Source organism: Sarcophilus harrisii, chromosome 1 (genome assembly GCF_902635505.1).
Source record: "Sarcophilus harrisii chromosome 1, mSarHar1.11, whole genome shotgun sequence".
NCBI classification, from domain to species: Eukaryota; Metazoa; Chordata; class Mammalia; order Dasyuromorphia; family Dasyuridae; genus Sarcophilus; species Sarcophilus harrisii.
The window spans coordinates 276,560,672-276,582,027 of record NC_045426.1 but is presented as its reverse complement, the minus strand read 5'-3'; the positions used below and the strand labels follow the sequence as shown (position 1 = coordinate 276,582,027).

Here is a 21,356-nt window from a genome sequence, read left to right as displayed (position 1 = left end):
CTCAACTGTTTTAGCACCTTATAGGTGCTGTGTCCATTCTGTCTAAAAAGATGTGTCTACAAGCTAACAAATTTATCAGGAAGTTAAAGTTACCAGAGCTTCCTGTGCATTCAAAGAACGATCTTCAAGGTAAGTGATTTCATAATACTTATCACACCAGAATTAAGGAGCATTATGTTAAAAGGAAATGGATTTGGTAATATTCATTTCAGCTTTGCTAGTATCTTCTGCCACTTTTTTGCACACTGCTTTCATTTTGAATGAATGAATGGGGGAAAATATATTAAGCACTTACTATGTGCCAAGCATTGTGTGGGACCAAGTACAAAAGCAGAGACAGTCTGCCTTTTCACAAAGACATTCTCATATTACATTCTAATGGGGAGGGACTGCACATTGAGGGGAATGGTGGCCAGGGAGCTTTATTTTAGTTTGGAAAGTCATAGGGATAGGGAATAGAGCATAGTGAGGCACACACCCTTCTCAGGAATCATGGAAATTGCTTTGATTATAGTTCAAAACCAAAAGAAGTGAATTTGAAGATAGAGATGATCTGGCTAGAACCTACTCCTAGAGACTATATGCCCCCCAGTCAAGTCAGCAGGAGCTCCACGAAGGAGTTTCAGAAATCCTTCCCTAGAGTTTCTATTTGGCATAATTATATCAACATAATTGATATAATAACAATTATTACAACATAATTACATTACTATATTACGATGAAAAGTGACTTGTTAAACAATTTTCAGTTTTAATTTATCGTGTCTGATAAAATCAGTCTCTAAATGATATTAGACTATAAAAATTAAATTTAAAACCATCAAAAGAAGGCATCTTCTCAAAATAAATCTAGATAAGGAAAAAAAAAAGTTTTATTTAGCTAATAAGCCAAGTATTATTACTTAAATTAGTTTGTCGGCAAGTGAAAATCATTGATAAAAATGCGTTTTTAGCTCAACTGTTTTATGGCCCTTTTCATTTAAGTTTTTTTAAAAAAACCTTTGACTGGTTTATTTTTTAATTCAGTATTTTTTTTTTAAATTAAGTACCTGTAATCTCCCCAGTATATACATTGCTTAACTAGGGAAAATATTCACTATGATATCAGAAAACATTATGCTCATTTTGCTTTTTAAATATTAGGGCATAGTTATTTCTGCATCTTCTAACTCAAGTAATAATAAAATAGGCTTATAGAGATAATATAAGATTAGACCAGAAAAAGATACAGAAATCCTATGGATAAGAATAATTTCTTATTCGTCATTATTTACACAGTGCAAAAGAAGCAGCATTGTACACAATCCAAAAATCATTTCCATTGTGCATTTAGTCACATCGTACTCCTTTATTTCATCTTTAACCTTATTTTTATTCTTTGTACCAGGATGATGGGCAGTTTTTGAATACTTTGCAAAGTATTCCATGTAAAAATTCATTATTCCCACTATTCAAGAAAAGATAGCATGTTACAGTTAGAAGCAATGAATTTGATGGGAGAGGACCTAGGTTTAAATCCTACTTCTGACACTACCTGTGTGACCATGGACAACTTACTTTAATTCTCAGGACCTCAGTTTTCTTATCTGTAAAATGATAGGTGTTGGATTAGATGGCCTCTAAGTATTTTTCTAGTTTTAAATATGTGATTCTTTAAATTTGGGATCCTGAATCCTGGAAAAAGTATTGTGGTTTTATTACTTTTACTGTAATTTATGGGTCTAGAAAAAAAATTTTTGGACACTACAATTTAAGTAGGTATAACTAAGCCAAACCAAGCTTTCCCCAACTATAGTTAAGAAGTAAGCAGTATTTACAGAAATTCTCATTTAAGATACAGCTGACAAGACCACAACTGTTTGCTCATTAAATTTCACTACTTAATCTAATTTCAGCTGTTCTTATTTTCCTTGAAGGAAAACTACATGACTTCTATGTTAAAATTATTTTTTAAAACATAACAACCCACGGGTTTAGCTGCTTGAAGCTTTACTGTCTTGCTAACTAATTAATTTCTTGCTAACTCCAAAACTCGGGGAGCTTTGCCTGTGTTCTGTGCTGGAATAGGCAAGGCAAACATTCCCTTTTTAAGAGGGAGGGATAATGTTTACTCCACATGCTAAGCTTTCTTTTAGTAGTCATGGTCAGAGTAGAAAGAGACCTAAGGCTATCTTGAGTTTCTATAAGGATTACTTAAACAATGTCACCTATAAATGATAAGACAACCTTTACTTGAAGCCTCCTTTTAGGGAGAGCATCATGGCCCCACACAAGCCTTGTCTTCTCCACATAGTTCCTTCTAGCTGTTCAAATTAATACCTTCACTCCTCTCTACCACTGACTCATTCCCAGATTACAAGATAAATATAGAGTATATTTCTTGTAAGTTGATAGAAATGCATAACTTTTCATTGAATTAACTGAGACATAAATAAACTGGGGAGCCCTAGTTTTTCTCCATAAAATTTTGTTCTCTCAGTATCAAACCTCTAACTCAGATGTTTAGATAAACATCAATTTTATTGGCTATATAATTTATTAACAGTGTAAATCTCAAAAACCTGTAAACTCTGAGATCACATATGGTCCGTCACCTCTAACCAAGTACTACTGCTAACTTCTCACAAACACTGACACCATAATCTTACCATTCAGTTTTCATGATGGCAAAATCAGCAATTCTTTTCAGGATATCTTTTCCACAGATGAATTTCTTCATTATCAAAGGTGATGATAGATAATTAACTCAGTCTCTCTCATACTCCAGCCTCTACTTTCTGAACTGACACTTAAAAGTATTTTCACTCTGGGCCTACAGCTTCTGATTGATGAGCATTTATCATAGCCCAGCCAATGAGAATTATGTACCTATTCCTTTCCTACTACCCGTTTCCCACCTTTAGCTCTGGGACCAGTAGTCCAATCTACACTACCACCTTGGGAAAAACATTTTAAATAATTGCTTTATGATTCCACTCTCCCCCATGCCTATTTTAATATTGTTTTCTCATACTAGATTTTAAATTTCTTGATCACCAGTTATCACCAGCACCCAATACACTACTTGGAATATAGTAAGTGCTACTAAATACTTTTCAATTCTTTAGTTCATTTATTCTTGCTGCTTATCATAGTGCCTAGCACATAGGCACTAAATAAATGCTTGTTGAGTTGGCAGCTTGACATTTCCTCTATGCCTCACATAATCTAATGCATGATATAACTTGCTTTAGGTGACAGTTAAACTGTAGCCCCATATTTGATTTCTATTAAATGTACAGTAAAACACCTAGAATCTGTGCAAGAAGGGCTTTTGAGGCTAATATTGCACAAACATATGCAAAATAAAATACAAGGACACAGCAATTAGAAAGATCAGGAAGGACCTCCTAGAAAAGGTAGTCCTTGAGTTTTGAAGGAAATAATTGATTTTAAGAGGTAAAGGGGAGAAGGGATTGTGTTTCAGGCATAGGAATCAACTAGTGCAAAGGCCTGGAGATTTAAAAAAAAAAAAAAAGTTATTATGTATAAGAAATAACAAAAAATTGAATAATGTATAATAAGGCTAGAACGGTGGTTTGGGGATAGATTATACTGGACTTTAAAATCCACAGGAATTTCTGTTTGAACACAGAGGAAATGAGGAGGCACAGTTTTTTGACTAGAGAGGCTAAGTGATACAATCAGACCTGAAAATGGAAAACCACTTTGGTAGTTATATAGAGCAGAGGTACCAACATTCTCTAATACAGTGGAGACTCAATTAAAATGCAATTACTAATTTTTGTGAAAATATAGTAAAACATAATAGTTTAATTGTTTTTCACTCTGACTCTTTGTGACCCCATTTGGGCTTTGCTTGGCAAAGATACTTGGAGTGGTTTACCATTTCCTTCTCCAGTTCATTTAACAGAGGAGGAAACTGAGGCAAACAGGGTTAAGTGGCTTGCCCAGCATCATACAAGAAGTGTCTGAGATGAGATTTGAACTCAGAAAGATGAATTCATAACTCCATGGCATTCTGTCCACTATGCTAGCTACTTCACAGTAAAGCATAGGTAATGTCAATTGGTTTTCTACATTGTCAGCCAGAATACTTAGTATGGTTTAGTGGCCCGCATTTCCACTAGAGTTTGGTGCCATTAAAGTATATGTTATGTTGGAATGGGGAGAATTTAGAAGCAAGGAGACAAAATTAGGAGGTTATTGCAATAATCCAGGTGAAAACTAATGAAGGCATAAATTAGGATGATGATCATGTAAGTAGAGAGATAAGGGATGCAGAGATGTTGTGGAGGTAAAAAAAAATATGTATGAGTTACTGCTGACATCAGGTAAAGACATGTTAACAGAATTTGTTGTTCAAGTTTAAGATTAGCTACATTTGAAGCACCAAATCTTCCATTTCCCCTTCCAGAGTAATGGCCCCACTTATACAGAAGTTTGATGAAGTGTATCCTTTACCTATAGAAGAGCTAGAAGGACTTCAGAGAAAATCTAGTCCAACTTCATTTTGTAGATAAGGAAAATGAAACCCTGTGACGTTACCCCTGGTCATGCTGGTATTAAATGTTAGATATGGTAGATTGTTATCCTTAGTGCTTGCATGGAAACAGTACCCGTTTTCAAATCCAAGTTCCCCAAACCCTGTGTGGGTTATGAACAATAAAAGTTGGCATGAGAAAGTTCCCAACTTTGATCTAAGTCTGTGTAAGGCCACAGCCTTGATAATGAGCCATAGGCAGAGCACTTAGACTTCTTCATATTGAGGATGGGACAAATGCCAAAATTGTCAATGGTTTGTAGGTAGAAAACATTGAATTCAGGAAAACTTGAGTCTAAGTCTTGCTTCTGACATACAGTGTGATTCTGGTGCCCCCCAATAATGCATCAGGACAGTAAGTTACATGAATTACCAGAGAGCATTGGAGGACACTGAGAGTTCCTCATGTAGATGAAAAAATATATCTCTAAATAAAAGTGGGACGCATATGTGTATTATCCCAATGCAGAGATATAATTTAGGTCACTAAGAGACTAAGTGACTTTATCAATGTTCATTTGAATAATTAGTGTCAAAAATAGAACTTGAACCTGTTTGTTCCTGACATCCTCCTATCTATGCCATGCTCTCTAGGCTTGACTTGCTTTAGGTTTCTGAGGGGGTAACGTCTGAGAGGAAATTCTCATTAGCTAAAGTTACAGTTAGCTAAAGAACAAGCATAAGGTAGCATCATGAAGGCACTTTATTCACAGCACCAATATGGGATGGCAGTGGATTGCAGAAATAGAGCTGGGAAGGATGAACAGGGGACTGATATTGACTCTGTGGAAAGCAGGGGCTGATGGTCTGTTGGGTCCCACTCACGCCCTTTTTCCTATTGAATTGTCCCTTGATACTACAGTTGTGTGCTAAGAATGAATAGTATGGTGAACTGAAGTAATAACCCCAGAGCCATCTGTGAATCTCTGGGACACAAAAATCACTGTCATCAATGTGGCCTAAGATCCACCAACACTGAGCCCTTTCCTCTCCGACTTATAGTAGATCTTGCCATAGGAATCTGGTCCCACTTTATGGAAGCATTCAGATTTAGACCAAGGATGAGTCCATTCTGGATTATGGGTGGGTGCTCTTTTTATGAAGACATTAATAGCTGGTTCTCCAGAACTTAATCAGATGAGGCCTGACTCTTCTGCCAATTTGTAGAATAGCCCTCTTTGAGCCAGCAATTGGGCTGGGGTATCAAATTCTGCCACTGCTCCATTGTCCATGACTAGAATCCTAGCAGAGGAAGAAAAATAAACACTGTTCCTATGAAGCTAAATTGCTGTAAGATTCACAACCTAAATGTAGTAGAGCATATTGAGAGCCAGTATTTTTTTCCCTGTTCTAGCTTTAAATTGCCAAACTCAATTCACCAGACATTTATTAAGTGCCCAGAATATTCAAATTTATGAGTTTAAAGGTTTCCTAATGGCCACCTAGCCCAATTCTTTCCAGAAAAAGTATTCCTACCATAACACTCCCAGCAAAAAGGTCATTCAAACTGTATGGAGTCCTGTAATAACTACTACTTCTGCCAGCAGCCCATTCCATATTTAGATAGCTATTAGGAAGTTTTTCTAAAAAATTAAGCTATATTTGCCTTTTTTCCATCTCTGCCCATAGTTCCCGATTCTGCTTGTTACTGTTCAGTGTCATCTGGTGACTCTGTAGACCATATTGTCCATGGGATTTTCTTGGCAAAGATACTAGAGTGGCTTCCATTTCTTACTCCAGTGGATTAAGGCAAACAAACAAATTAAGTGACTTGCCTAGGGTCACACAGTTAATAGGCTTCTGAAGCTGGATTTGAATTCAGGTTTTCCTGACTCCAGGCCTAGCATTCTATTCACTATAATACCCAAGCTGCCTCCTTGACGCCAAATGGAACAAATCTAAATCCTTTTCTACATGCCAACTTTTCAAGTATTTGAAGATGATAGCCATCATATCTCCCTATCCCCCAATTTGTTTCTTTTCCCCAGTTCCTTCAGTCAGGCCTTCTAATATCATGGATTTGTGGCCTTTTACCACTCTGATCACCTTTTTCTGGATGCTCTCTGCTTATTAGCATCCTTTCAAAAATATAACATTCAGAAATGAACACAATTCCATTTGTGGTCAGACCAGGACAGAATACTATGTGACTATCACCTCTGTATTCCTGGAAGCTATGCCACAAGATCACATGTTATACTTTGCCTGAATTGGATTGTCAGTACCCTAAAACCTTCTGATCTTTTTCCAGTGAACTACTGAGTTGTTTCTGCCCCTCCCTTTTCTTTCTTTTGTACTCATTAAGTTGGTTTCTTTGATCCAGCATAAAATTTTACATTTATATTCATTAAATTTTATTTTTAGATTCAGCCAGATTTTCTAGCCTATCAAGACTTTGGATCTCAACTGACTTCCAATGCATTAGCTACCCCTCCCAGCATCATATTGCCTATTAATTTGCTATAAATGCTATCTATGCTTTTTCCAAATAATTTATAAAAATGTTAAATGGCATTATAGGGCATTACATAGGTCCATGGAGTATTTCACTGGAGACTTCCTTCTAACATTGCCTATTCTTGGGTTTAGATCATCAATCGATTCCAAATTATTGAATACTTTTACTGTCATATAGCCTACTTCTCTCCTTTTCCACAAGAAATGCATGATTTTAACTCATTGTGTTAGGTAAGGAAGAAGCTAATTAAACCTCAGGGAATATATTTGCTTTAAGTCAAGAAGACAAAAGATCAATGCTTACATTTTACATTAACTAAGGTCATTACTTGACCTGTTTCCTTCTCTCAACATGAAAATATTACCTCCTGAGTTGTAGCTGTTTATGACACAATCAAAGGCATATCAGCCTCCTGTTGGCACTTTCTTCTCTAGGTTGTTGGAATATAAAGTGCCTCACAAACTTGAGAGAATTATGTAGATGCCAGTGATTATGCAAGGTAGGATATGTTCCAGACCCAGGGAAATTAACTTTCTCCTAGAGGCCTGGTGTATTCCATAGATTGCCCTGCCATGATTCTGAATTGAAATTAGACTACAGCAAGTATTGGATATCTTCCATCTTCTGTTCTCTTCCATTCAGGTATAGAGCTCACTTCAAAAATCTGTAAGAGCTGAATCCTCACTACCTTTAGGGTCTTCTGCATACTTAGGTTATTGGTGTCAGGGGAAGAATTATGAAGAATTTAGTAGCAACCTGAGTTCTCAGTTGAGGAGTGGGTTAGGGATTGCTGAACTACAAGCAGGACTCACTCTAAGCATCTTTCTGGGAAGATATTGGAGGAAAAGACAAAAGACTCTTGCAGGGGTTACCTGTTGCAATACATCACTGTGTGCAGACGATGAGCAATGGTCAATACTGTGCAATCTGCAAACTGATTTCTGAGGATAGCCTGAATCTGGAGATCATTTTGAGGATCCACAGCAGCTGTGGCTTCATCTAGGAAAAGGATTTTGGTTTTCCGGAGCAGGGCTCTGGCCAGACATAAGAGCTGCTTCTGGCCTACACTGTTTGAGCAAACAGAAAAGAGTGACCCACATGGTGACCAAGGGGTCACTAAATCTTCCATTTCCTTTTCCTTTTCTTCCTTGTCCATCTTACATACACATACATATATTTTCATTCATATTCTTTCTCTCTCTCTCTCTCTCTCTCTCTCTCTCTCTCTCTCTCTCTCTCTCTCTCCCTTCTTCTCCTCCTACCTGCCCCTCTCTCATTCTCTGTGTGTGTGTTTCAGATAGCTTGTAAGTCAAGGCAAAGGTCAACATGGTGGCCTTTTTTTTTTTTTTTTTTCTGAACTTCTGTCTGTCCACTGCTATCTGTTGTACAGCTGGAAAGGAATGGATATTTCTAATTCCAGTTCTGACACTTGTTACCTGTGGAACTTTGAGCAAGTTACTCAACTTTGGAGGGCCAGTTTGCTTATCTGTAAAAATTGAAGGAATTGTAGTGAGTGAACTCCAAAGTTAATTTTAATCTAACTAATTCTAAATCTGTGATTCTGTGATCTGGAAAACTTTGATCTTTGCTTTGATTTTTTTGTGACCTTTAACCAAATCACATTCTCACTGGGCCTTAACTGTCTTATCTATCAAATGAGGATAAATACCATGATAGTCAGAAGGAAAAGAGCTAAACTAAATAAGTTAGGAGTTCTTCACTCCACAGAGATCCCCAGTGGATAGATTTAAGGGGTCTGTTGAATTTGAATAGGAAAAAAGATCACATTTATTTATTTGTTCGCTAACTTTTACTTTCCTGTTCAATCCTGTGTTTTTATGTTATGCATTTAAAGATGTAGTACATCTGAAGAAGATCAAAGATATCACAAGGGGTCCATGTTACAAAAAAAGTATAAGAACTCCTTGAGATAGATGATCTCTTGAAGTTCCTTTCAGATCTATTTTATGCCACTACCATTAAGACCAGAGCCAAACCATTCTTGTTATGCCCAATTCCTAGCTCTAGGTGATGTAATTAAGTGCTTTCCCCCTTTTTCCATACTGTCCTTACCTCAGGTTATCTCCTTGGTCTGAGCATTCATATTGTAGCTGGCCAGGGAGACCTAAAATAAAGGTCTTAAGCTGAACCATTTCTAGTGCCCCCCAAATCTCATCATCAGAATGTTCATCCAAGAGATCAAGGTTCATTCTCATGGAGCCAGGAAACAAAATTGGGTCCTTGGGACAGAAGGGAAAAGAAAAATCCACTAGTAACATCCTAACAAAGCAAAGAACAGGGCACCTTCCCTTTTAGACACCCAGATTATTCTCCCTCCACCCACATTTGATGTATAAAGTCCAAATTCTTAGGAATGATTATTAATGGTTTTCTCCAATAACCAACCACATACCTGAGGGATGATGGTTATTTTGGACCTCAGGGTATGGAGTCCCACTTGACTGATATTGATCCCATCAATCCAGATCCCTCCTTCTGCAGCTTCAATGAGCCTCAAGAGGCTAATGGTGAGGGATGATTTCCCTGCCCCTGTTCGGCCAACAATGCCAACCTAGATGAAGACCCGGGAGGGTGGTATCTTCTGTTATTAGGACTAGCCTCTTAGAAACTCAAAGAAAACCTTAAACTTTTCAGAGTTGGAATTGACTGAATTGTAGTAGTTATAATGGACCCATAGGAAGCCTTGCTTACCTTCTCCTGTGGGTGAATTTTCAGAGTCAGATTCCGTAAGGCCAGCGCTAACTCTGGCCTGTACCTTAGGCTGTAACCTCGAAATTCAATCTGCCCCCTAGCAGGCCAGGTATGACAGACCCTATTATGGGGCAGGATCCAAGGGGCCTAGACAAAAGCAGAAAATGCCGAAATGAAATGGTAAGAGAAAGTCATTTAGAAGGACTTAAACCTGGCATGTCTGCCAGGAGAAAAGAAAAATGCCTTTCTCTGAAGCATGCTATGATTGAAGATAATTTACTGAAATCAGAAGTCATGATAGATACTTAGGTACATGTATGGTGGGGGTCTACACAAAGGATCCTAGAAAAGAGCCTTGAAAAGGATCTTGTCATACTAATTAATTAAATGACTTGCCTAAATAATCCAACTCAAGCTAACTAAACTATCCTGGAACAAAAATTCTGTGTGCATTCTTCCACAAACAGGCATACAGCTCTTCTTAGAAAACATGTCCCCATACTTCATTGATGAGAAATCTACTAACACCCAATTCCCCTTTAATTTGTTGATCTTAATTTCCAATTCTTTCCCCACCCAAAAATGGTAGATGAGATGGCACAGATTTCTGATTTTTAAAAACAGGGCATTATGATGTGACCAACTAGAAACAGGCACAAATCTGTTGTCACAGTCTGATTAATAAAGATCATGATGGTTTGTTTCAAAACAGAAAATAGAAGTTACCTCCTTGGAGGACATAGTATAGTCTCTCATCCTCTCCACAGAGACAATGTTGTTCTCCAAGTCTGTCCAAGAACGCACTGCCCAGTGTAGGATCTCAGTTACCTATTATGAATAAAGTGGGTGATGTTCAGGAAGTTTGTCTTGATAGCAAATTTTAAATTGATAGGTTGTGTTCTAAAGGTGTGCTCTTTTGATCCTACAAAAATATACCCAAGGACCATAGGACCATGGAGCTTAAATGAGTTGCACAAATAGCAAGCATCAAAAACAAGGCTTGACCCCACATCTTCTGCTTCCAATGCCAGTGCTATTTCCATTTTACCAACTTCCTTCTCCATTTGAGGAAAGCAAATAATAGAAAGCAAAGCAAGCATTCTCTCTTGGGGTGATCTTCAATCATACCTTCTTTAGGCAGAAATGCTAACAAACATATAAACACACCAGAAAGACACAGATCAGAAAAGAAAAACAAGATGGTCCTGGTGCTAGGTAATGAAGACAATTACAGAGTAATCTGGCAGTAAAAAAACTTGGCCTATCATCAGCAGGGCAGATACCAAGAGGCTACAGTAGTCTCCAGGAGAGAAGATGGTTTGTACTGAAACATTCATACTGTCATCCTTTTAGGTCTAAGAGCATACATATATAAGTTATCTGAGGTTAAAGGAAATCACTGTTGACCATGGAATAAAGAGAAGGCTCCCATGGGGTTGATTTTCATAGCACTGAGTTCCAACCAACTGACTAAGATGATTTTCCAGCCCCACTCTAGCACAGAAGTTTCTGGCATGAGTGCAGAGGCCCAGTGGAGTCATTTGTAACTCTGCTCAGGCCCTGAGTCTGGAAAAGGATATATTTGGATCCAGGGAGAAGCCACAGCTTGGTTTCAAGCATACTGGAGTATGAGAAAATGATAGAAGTACAGAGAGAGGCTGAAATGACAAGATGGAAGAAGATAGGTGGGCCTTGTCTAGAAAGGATCCAGCTCCTGGCCCCAGAAGGGTAGCAAGCAGATGGAAGGGTCTGGGAGACTCTTAACTTAATGTGTGCCACTGAGATTTGCCTCATGCAGGACAAAGCCTATCATGATCCTAAGCAACGTCCCCAGGGTAGTGTGCCTTTTTTAGCAGCTATCTTTGACTTCTAAGTAAGTCCGAGCTCTGCTACCAGTTGCCCAGGCAATCTCTAGATTTTCATAGGTTTTCATAACACTGATGTTCTCTGGGTCTCCTATCTGTCTTACTCAATACTTCTCTATTTTCTGTGCTGGATGGAACTTCATCCAGGCTATTCCTGCTGTCAGTATTCATTCACTAAGGGTTCTATTCTGAGACTTTTTCCATCTCTGTACTATTTCACTTGGTGATATGATTGGCTCCTAAGGTTTTAGTTATCATCCCTATGCAGATCTGCTTTTCCAGCCCTAACTTCTCCTGACCTCTTGTGTTACATTACCTGGAGAGTCATTGACACAGAAAATCCTACAATTCCGGGACTGAGATGAGGCTTGCTGAACACAGCGAAGAAGGCAGCAGTGAAGATGAGAATATTTCCTAGGAGTTCCATATTGGTTGCCAGCCACCTGTTGGACCCAAGAGAGGAGGTGTTTTCTTTTCAACCCAGGGAAAGGTTATTTTTTCACTTGTTTCTATATTATTTCATATCAATCCTTTGGGTAGTTCATCCCATATAGAGATTTTGATGGTAACAAGGCCTTGTGAGATCAGTACATGTGTCCTGAGACATAGCAACTTTGGAAAATTGAGAAAACCTTGGGATTCTCACGATTAAGAAATTCCAGCCTAGCACTGAAAGCCAATGACTCCCTTTTTCTACACGGGGTACATCTGTGTGAGAGACAGATGCCAAGGGAAAGATTCCCTCAAGAATTCTGCTATTTTGCTAGCAATTAAATGACACACAGCAATCTATATTCTATCTCACTGCTTTTGCATTGACTAAACCCCGTTGCTGGAAAGCTTTCTCTCCCCATACCCATCTCATTCTTAGAACCCTTAACTTCATTCAAAACACAGTTCAAACACCATCTTCTCCAGGTTTTCTCTCCACCATGCAACAACTAGTACCTTCTTCTCTAAGGTTCTCTTCCATATGTTTCAAATGTATATTGCATATATCTATTTAAACACATATATGTTGTTTTCCCCATTAGAATGTAAGCTTCTTGAGGGAAGGGCTTGAAACACAGTAAGAAATTAATTATATGTCTGTTAGTTTACAATAAAGGTAGTGCATGTGCTCTGCTACAGCCCTTATCAGAGACAAGCCAAGTAAGGAAAAAGCTGACTTGTGGCCCAATTAGGGATCAGGAAGTTTAGGTTGTGTGCCTGGCAGGATGACTCAGAGTACATCTCTAGTTTCTTGACTCTGTAAAGAAGTTTTTAGCTCCTTCTCAGGGAAGAAAACGTTCTTATCCCTTTCCACAAAATAGGTGACTATCAAAGCCTTATTGACTTTGCCATCAGAAAAATCACTGACTAATTGATCTTGGGCAATTACATGTTTCCATATGGGAAATGTTAAAAAATAAATTGGAGGAACCACAAAGGATAAACCTGTTTTGGTATGTGAGATAGGAGAAGAAAGGAAAGATGATTAGACTATAGATCTCATATCCTTCCCAAACCCAATGCAGGTTCTTATTGCACGGTTTTCATCTCCACCCCCAATTTGCCTTCTCTTTTCTTTAAACCTGTCATACCTGTCAGCAACCACCCTGGGGAAGCTGGCTCTCTGGTGCTCATCTATCCGCAAATCATTCTGTGCAATAAACTGGTCCTGAGCATGGAAGGCCCGAATCACAGCATTCCCTTGGAATGTCTCTGAGATGTGGGAATAGATGGGTGAGCGGCTAGCCGACTCCAAGCGCCTTAGCTGGCATGAACTGGCAATATACAGGCTCTGAAGTCAGAAGGAACAGACAGATGTATTCATGGATGAGTAGGGGGAGACAATATCCCTGCCCATAATATAGCAGGATTTAACAGTTAAGATAAAGGGTTAATAGAAATTATCATGGCAGGAGTGTTGGGCTGGGAAGATGGGAAATCTGAATTATAGTCTTGGTATGTTATCTCATCAGTGGCAGACTTTAGTGTCAAAAACATTTCTAGGTTTGAATTTCCTCAGTTGTCACTGACCCCCTAAAGAAAGCACGGAAGGCTATTCCAAGAGTACCTAGAAATGGCTTGTAGTTTGCTGAAAGAAATTGGAGAAATAGCTCTTTCACCCCAAGAAGCACTTCTTTAGTGTTTCATATCAGCCAAGAGATGACCATAGTTATATGAAAGATGATAATTTACTATTTTTTAGTTTGTTATGAATGAAAAAATAAAAATTTCAACTAAAGAGGACAAATTTCCTGAGAGATCTGTGAGAACAGATGAGAAGCCTATCTATGGGCAAGAGCCCACAGATACTCTTGGGACAGCTTTTCTTGCTGTCTTCAGGTCAGTGACAACTGAGGAAATCCAAACCTGGAAATAATTTTGACACTGTCCAAGATCTGCCACTGATGCAATAACATACCAAGACTATAATTCAGATTTCTCATTTTCCCAGCCCAGTGTGCTAGCATGTATGTGTGTGTGTGTGTGTGTGTGTGTGTGTGTGTGTGTAATGAGAGGCTATTTGGCATTCTAAAGTACTAGAAAGGATGAGTGATTTGTGACATTGTGTTTTGCCTCTCTTTTCTTTCTTGTAATTATGTGTTCACTGGGTTCCATACCTGAAGCCCAATGTAGAAAACAATGAGAGGCAGAACTACCAGAGCAGCCGGTGGAGTAATTACCACTACCACCAAAATCACTTCCAAAAGTCCAAATAGAAAGCCTAAAAAAGACTTGAACTTGTCTGGGATCACAGCATCGATGGCATCAGTCTCCTTAGAGAAGCGATTGAGCAAATTTCCTATAGGGGTCTGCTCAAAGAATGTCATGGGGGATCGGGCCACATCATGCAGAAGCCCTTGGAACAGCTGTTGAGATGCTCGAACTCCTCCCAGTAGGACAACTGCAATGGAGCCAAACCTTCCAATAGCTGAGACAAAAAAAACAGGAAATAAGAATTCATGGTGTTGGCAAAACATGTAGATTCAAATCCTGACTGCCATTTGATATTTGTGTGACCTTGGGCCATTTATTTAATGTCACTGAGGCCCAATTTCCTCATCTGCAAATTGAGAGAATTGGACTATCTTCTAAAGTCCCACCTAGCCCTCCATCTATGATCCTATAACCCCAAGAGTACCTGTAGGCAGAACAACTCTAAGCTGAGGGAGGGAGAAAATGGGTGGAAAGTGGTAAAGGGCTATAAGGGGTTTTAGCGAAGACTGTTTATAAGTAGCTGTGCAAATCTAAGTCATTCATAGTGTCCACAAGTCTGTTGTATTATTTGTAAAGTCCTTTTCAGCCCTAACAGGCTGTAATGAAAAATAGGTTGTGACTTGCCCACATAACTAGTAATTCATCTGCTCCAGGATTGGGACCCAGTTTTTTGGGGGCCTCAATATCATGTATAAAAGGAAGACAGCGCCTATGATGCCTGTTAAATTAAAGGTTGAAAGTGCTTCCAAAAAGGCAAAATACAAATCATATGTAAAGTGGCTTTACTGGTGATGCAGAATTTGTGACAATTTACAAACTAATTTAATCTATGAGAAAGGGGGGAATATGCATTTAGGTAGCATCTACTAGATGCCAGGCACTGGGCTAACTAAGCACTTTACAAATATCTCATTTGATCTTCTCAATAAACCTGGGAGGGCAATGCTTTTATTATCTCCATTTTATACATGACAGAGACCAAGTGGCTTTTCCCAGATTACACAGTAAGTATCTCAGATCAGACTTGAACTCCAGACTTCTTGACTCAGCACCACTGCTCTATCCACTATGGTACCTTGCTGCCTAGGAAAGGGTTAACTAAGCAAATTCAAAACATGAACAAAATGACTAAGGTAAGAGTGAACCTACTAAAGAAACCAAACTGTTTAATAGCCTCAAATACCTTGGAAGCTTCAGTTTTACATAATTGATATAATTATAACTCTGCCTCATTTTTTCATTTAACAGTTCACCCAAAGAACTCTGATAGTCCTTAATCTTTCTTGACCTTAGTTGCTTCATGTAGTAAATTAAGAGGATTAAAACAGACAACCTTTAGCATTTACTATGATCCAATATTTTTATTAACTTATAGATATAATATAAATAATAATAATAAAAAAATTAATCCCAATTCTTATTCAGTCCTAATTTAAAATCCTGAGTTATGATAGCTAGAAGGGGCCATCTAATCCCCTCACTGTTCAGATGAGGAAAATGAGACCTGGATAAATGAAGTGACATAGCTAATTAGACCCAGAGACAGCACTATTTGAATATAATAAAACTATATTTCTTTAAAGATTATCCCAAATTCAATTAAATGTCACGAATACAGAAAGTATCTCCTCCCAGTTAATCACAAAGTATAAGATGGTGATGTATTTTTAAATATAAAAAACCCCAGAGAATTGTCAGGACCCACTATACTATTTACCAATTCGTGTGTGTTATTAGAGGGGTGATAAAATACATGATCTAGAGACTTCTTTGGCTTTTGCTGTCAATTCCTCTCTAAGGCATAGAAAGACCAGGGGAGTCTTTTTTTTTTTTTCCTAAGTCACAAGAATCAGGACAGAATCCAAAATGTATTCAGCTGGGCTTTTGATGAATGTTGGGGAGAGGAAAGGGAAGAACAGGTAAGGGATAGTTGAGACAGGCAACCGACCCTTCTGAAGAAAAGAGGGAGCTACAAAACACCTATGGGAATGGATTAGGAGAGTGAAAAAGGAAATGGAGTGAGAACAGGTTAGAAACACCTTGGAAACAGCCTAGTAGACCAAAAACCCCAACCCGAAGTCCTGTGTGCTGCTGGGTTCCGTTCATGATGGGGTCATCTGTCCAAAGACTGAGCCAGTAACCACGGGAGAAGGAGACCACCTGCTGACAGAGGAATAAAAACACCACGGAAAGGCAGATTGGTGTCCCCACTGCTCTCAGGTAGGCCAGGTACAGAGTGGCATTCACCTGAAACACATGACAAGTGGAGCAAGAATGGGAGGGGGATAGACATAAAGGGAAGGGGAAAAGAAGGGGAAGAAAACAGAGTGAAACAAAGGGGGAGATAAGGAAAAAGAAAACCTTCAGTTAAACTTCTGGAAACATTCTAGGGCAAGAAATGAGCATTCTCAAGTCTACCAACTAATCATTTGCTCCTATAAGGACTGAAGTTTCTTCTCTAATTTAGAACCCCGACCAGAGTCATCATATTCTCCTCTCTGAAATAGCCCTCCAGTTTTATATCAAGGTGTTCTCTTGTCTTTTTTCCCCTGTTGCTTTTTAATTGAAAAATATTTTTTAAAAGTTTAAAAACACTCAGTAATGCAGTGAGCAACAGGGCTCTCATTGGTCAAAGGCCTAGGACAGCAACTGTTAGTTGGGGGAGAAGAAAAGAAACAACTATTACCCTGCCATACTGTACTTTGTCTCCTTGGGTCAGTTGTCCTGCCATCCTGGTGCCCTCAGCCTGGCTCTGGAGGGTTGTGCTGCCTTTTCCATGGCAGTCCTCCATGGAGCTGCAAAATAGGACCAGTCAAATTTAATTTCTGAATCTCTCCCTGATGGGCCATCCATGTAATTTTAAGATTACAATTTCCCTAAGTTTGGCTTAGAATAGAATCAAGGACCTTTGAGAGAAGGCCTCTGAAATTATCTCCTGCAGAAAATAAAATCAAGGCAGATATTTGGCGGGGAAGGAAGGAGGCAGTATTTGTGCAAGATTTGGGAATCTTGTTCTTAATATTCCTAATAGACACAATCTCAATATTTCATGTATGAGTAGATTTTAAACTTGTAGTGTAGATAAAGATTGAAAGACAATAAAAACACACATTGGCCACTCATGTTTCCTGCATGGGACATCTCTGAGGAGTCAAACATTCATTCATTCTGCATCAATTAATCAATTCTACATCATTTTCCTTTTCTCCGTTGGTTTTCCAAGTTGATTATTTGTTTAAATAAGGCTGTCACAGTAGGGATGCCACAACTATCTGTGTCTTGAAAGCCAAATATTTACTTTGTTTACATATAATCTGAGATATAGTGATATCTTAAAGACAAATTAATTCATTTCTTTAAGGATTTTTACCCTATCATATCAAAGGAAAATATCTGATGTACTTGATATCCTGCTACAAAATATAAAAACACATTTACTTTAGAAATATTAAAATTTTAATAAATTTATTAATGTTAATGTTTATTGTTAATATTTAATATATATCATATAAAATACAATTAATTTACATTGATATAACATGCAACATGGGTAATTTTTCAAAACATTTTAAACTTCTATTATCTCATTTGATCTTTACAGCAGTTCTGTGAAGTAAATAAGGCAGGGATTGTTAAGTAGTTTTTACAGATGAGGAAACTGAATGTCTGAGAAGGTAGTAAGAGAATTGGGGCAAATAGGTGGTACAATGGATAAAGTGACAGGCATAGAACCAGGAAGACTCATCTTCTTGATTTCAAATCAGGTCTTAGAAACATTAATTATATGACCCTGGGCAATTCTCTTAACCCAGTTTACCTCAGTAAAATGAGTTGGAGAAAAAAAAAGAAAAGAAAAACCACACTAGTATCTTTACCAAGAAAATTTCACATGGGTTATGGAGAGTCACCTGTGACTGAAAAGCATCTGAACATGAACATGAGTAAGAGAATCAATTTTGCCACCCAGATTTCCTACCCTCTAGCCTAGTATTCTTTTGCACTGTTCCAATACTTTCATTGATCAACCTTGTAAAGGTAAAGATTTTTGTGACATATGATTAGATTGGAAATAGAAAAAATAAAAACAAAAATTGATGAATTTTCCTCATTGTTCTGCGCTGCTTCTATAGACATTATCAAACTTTGGATCTTTGGGTCCTGCTATATGCATAGCATAGATTTATTATCATCTAACATATACAGAATTTTATTGGGAAAAGATTTCTTTAACGTACCTAAAATCTGACTTCCCCTTCTTTGGTGTTTATTGTAGTTTTGTGATCCATATACAATCATAGTCTTACTTATCAGACAAAAATGCTTTTCTATGTTAGGAATGAAAAGACAAGAAGTTTAATGTTTGTTGCAAGTTTACAAAACTGACAGAATTTTTTTTTTCAGCTACCCAAGGCCACTGTTTGGATCTGACTTGGGTACTTATAAATGTAGCCTTTCAAAGTCTTGGGCCGCAATCTTTTAGATAGGACCATTTCCCTTGTTCACTCCCATGCATGCAATCATGTGTGTCCCTTTATCTCATGTGGGAAACTGAATTGTTATATCCCAAATCCTACTTCTGCTCATTGTCACTAGGATAAATCCTTGAAGATGTCCTTGAAAGGGACATCTCTTCTTCCTGCTCCTGACTTCAACTAAAGTCTGTTTCTCGTATCTGATCCAACTCTCATATCTGTCACAGTGTATATTCATCATTGTGTTCACTGATACCTTGATATCAGTTTCTCTGAAGAGAAATGAATCTCCCAAATGCAGTTATAAGAAGTAAACTAGAACAATATGCCTACTAACCAAATAAAGTGGTATTGTTTATACCAAAACATGACAAAAGGATCCTTTCTACAAGCAAGGCATTAGATTCTATGAGGGATGCAATTGAGAGTTAGGTAGTACCTATCTTTAAGAAATATATAATCTATTCTTGCCATCTTGGGAAGGGGAGCGGAAGGGAGGGAGAAAAAATTTGAAACTCAAAAGCTTATAAAAATTAATGTTGAAATAATTTTTACATGTAATTGGAAAAAATAAAATACTATTTACATTTTTAAAAAAGGAAATATATAATTTAGCAGTAGGAGTGGCAGGGAGGGCAAGACAAGTACACAAATAATTATACTGTAAAGGAGGCTATGATAAACAGCACATAAGTAGTACACACGTAATCCTTATATAGACAGAACTGAAGATCCTAAGACTTCCTTTTGGAAAGGCAAGTTAGATTCTCAAAGGTTAGCTACATCTCTCTATTAAGATTCCTAACTTCTTTAGGAATTCATAGGAAGAGTAAATAACAAAGAAAAAACAGAAAACGTTGGAGATTTTTGATTAATATGACTGTTTGTCTCTACTTCAACTTCTCCCCTTTCCTCCATACCAAGAAATGTCCACTGGTTCCGAGAGCTTCTGAAGTTTTTTGAATTTGTGTGTACTTTTTCTGTCTTGGGAATGTTATGAAGGCAACACTAACCTGTCTGATTTTCCTGCAGCCCCACTTTCTGAAATGTCCCTGGAGTTCTTAACTTCTGACAGCTTCATTTCTGAAAGAAGCATTTGGGGAAAATGAAAAGTTCCTCCTAAAGGTTTGATGCAGGGCATAGAGGACTATTTGCATATTGACCTCTTTCCCTTAGGTGGAAGCCCAAAGAGACCTTCCCTCCAAAAGAAAGAGACAGAGAAAAAGAGAGAGAGAGAGAGGCAGAGAGAGAGAGACAGAATCAAAGAGAGAGCTAGAGAGAGAGAGAGACAGAGAGAGAGAGAGACAGAAAGAGAGAGAGACAGACAGAGAGAGAGAGAGACAGAGAGAGAGAGAGAGAGAGAAAGAGAGAGAGAGAGAGGAAGGAGGAAGGCAGAGAGAGGAAGGAAAGGGAGAAGGAGAAGGAGAAGGAGAAAAAAGGAAGAGAGACAGAGACAGACAGAATGAGTGCTCACCCTACAGTCTAAGTTCAAGGAATTACCTTGGCTGTGGTTGACCTCTTCCTGTTTTGACTGTCCCAGGAAGTCTACAAAAGGACCATTCCTCTGTAGTAGCTCCTGATAGGAACCACTCTCAGCAATTATTCCATCTGCCATCACAATAATGTGATCAACCTGTGGTAGGATGTGGACTGCATGGGTCACAAGAATGCGAGTCTAGGAAAGACAGAAGACTGAGTTATGTGTTTAGGTTAAAAAAAGGTGCTTTGAAAATAAATTATGAATTCAAACAACAAATATGAATATTTCAATATACAAAAATAGGGGATTGTGCATGAAATTATGGACTTCTATTATATGTAATTTTTTTTTTTTAGAAAAGTGTTCATCAAGGTCCAGATTAGTACAAATTCTTAAATCTAAGTGGTCACATGTATTTTAATTTGCACTATTTGAAGTTATATAAAATAAGGTAATTGGTTCCAAACCAATGGACCATTTCACAGTTCTCCTTATTTGTAATAATTGGAATCCAGCTGTAGATTAAATTTTTCATAAGGGCAACACAATTTCTATATTGAAGACAAAGTTAGTAACTTAGTCTCCTGTAATCATCCCCTTCCCCCAAACTTCTTTTTGGACAGAGATAACTGGAAAGATGTATATTTAGGAAAGACACACTGGTCTCACCTTAGAATTTTGGCTCTCAGTTTCATAGAATCATAAATTCAGAATTGGAAAAGACCTTGAAGGACAACTAGGTAGTGTAGTAGATAAGAGCCCCAGCTGTGGAATCAGGAGGACCTAAGTTTAAATCCCACCTCAGACAGTTGGCACTGGCTGTGTGACCCTATATGCAGATCACTTAAACCCAATTGCCTCTTCCAGACCTCCTTCCCCCCCCCCAAAAAAAAAAAAACCCTAGGAAGCCAGAAAATTCAATCACATCATTAAGTGACTTGCCCAGCATCACACAGTTTGTAAGCATTTGAAGCAGAATTTGAACTTGGATCCTTTTGACTCCAAATTCTACACTCTACTCACTGCATAGAATCTTAAGGAACTCAATGATCTAAACCAATTCCCTGTAGTCAATATTGGCCATTAAACATCCAAAAAATATAGTTTTCCCTATGCACAA

General features: G+C 38.0%; 1 protein-coding gene across 1 annotated transcript in view; it reads right to left on the bottom strand.

Annotated features, from left to right (window-relative positions):
* Positions 1-4,063: 4,063 nt before the first annotated feature.
* The window catches only part of ABCC6 (ATP binding cassette subfamily C member 6), a 60,713-nt gene continuing 43,420 nt past the window's right edge, over positions 4,064-21,356 (bottom strand). Inside the window, exons 19-31 of the mRNA XM_023497397.2 lie at positions 20,257-20,431; positions 19,770-19,839; positions 16,971-17,079; positions 16,324-16,531; positions 14,188-14,498; positions 13,162-13,361; positions 11,895-12,021; positions 10,440-10,541; positions 9,714-9,860; positions 9,415-9,573; positions 9,075-9,241; positions 7,874-8,068; positions 4,064-5,785 (exon numbers count right to left, since the gene is read on the bottom strand). Of these exons, the coding sequence (XP_023353165.1) occupies positions 5,677-5,785; positions 7,874-8,068; positions 9,075-9,241; positions 9,415-9,573; positions 9,714-9,860; positions 10,440-10,541; positions 11,895-12,021; positions 13,162-13,361; positions 14,188-14,498; positions 16,324-16,531; positions 16,971-17,079; positions 19,770-19,839; positions 20,257-20,431 (2,079 nt within the window). The 3' untranslated portion in view covers positions 4,064-5,676. The remainder of the gene's footprint in view (positions 5,786-7,873; positions 8,069-9,074; positions 9,242-9,414; positions 9,574-9,713; positions 9,861-10,439; positions 10,542-11,894; positions 12,022-13,161; positions 13,362-14,187; positions 14,499-16,323; positions 16,532-16,970; positions 17,080-19,769; positions 19,840-20,256; positions 20,432-21,356) is intronic.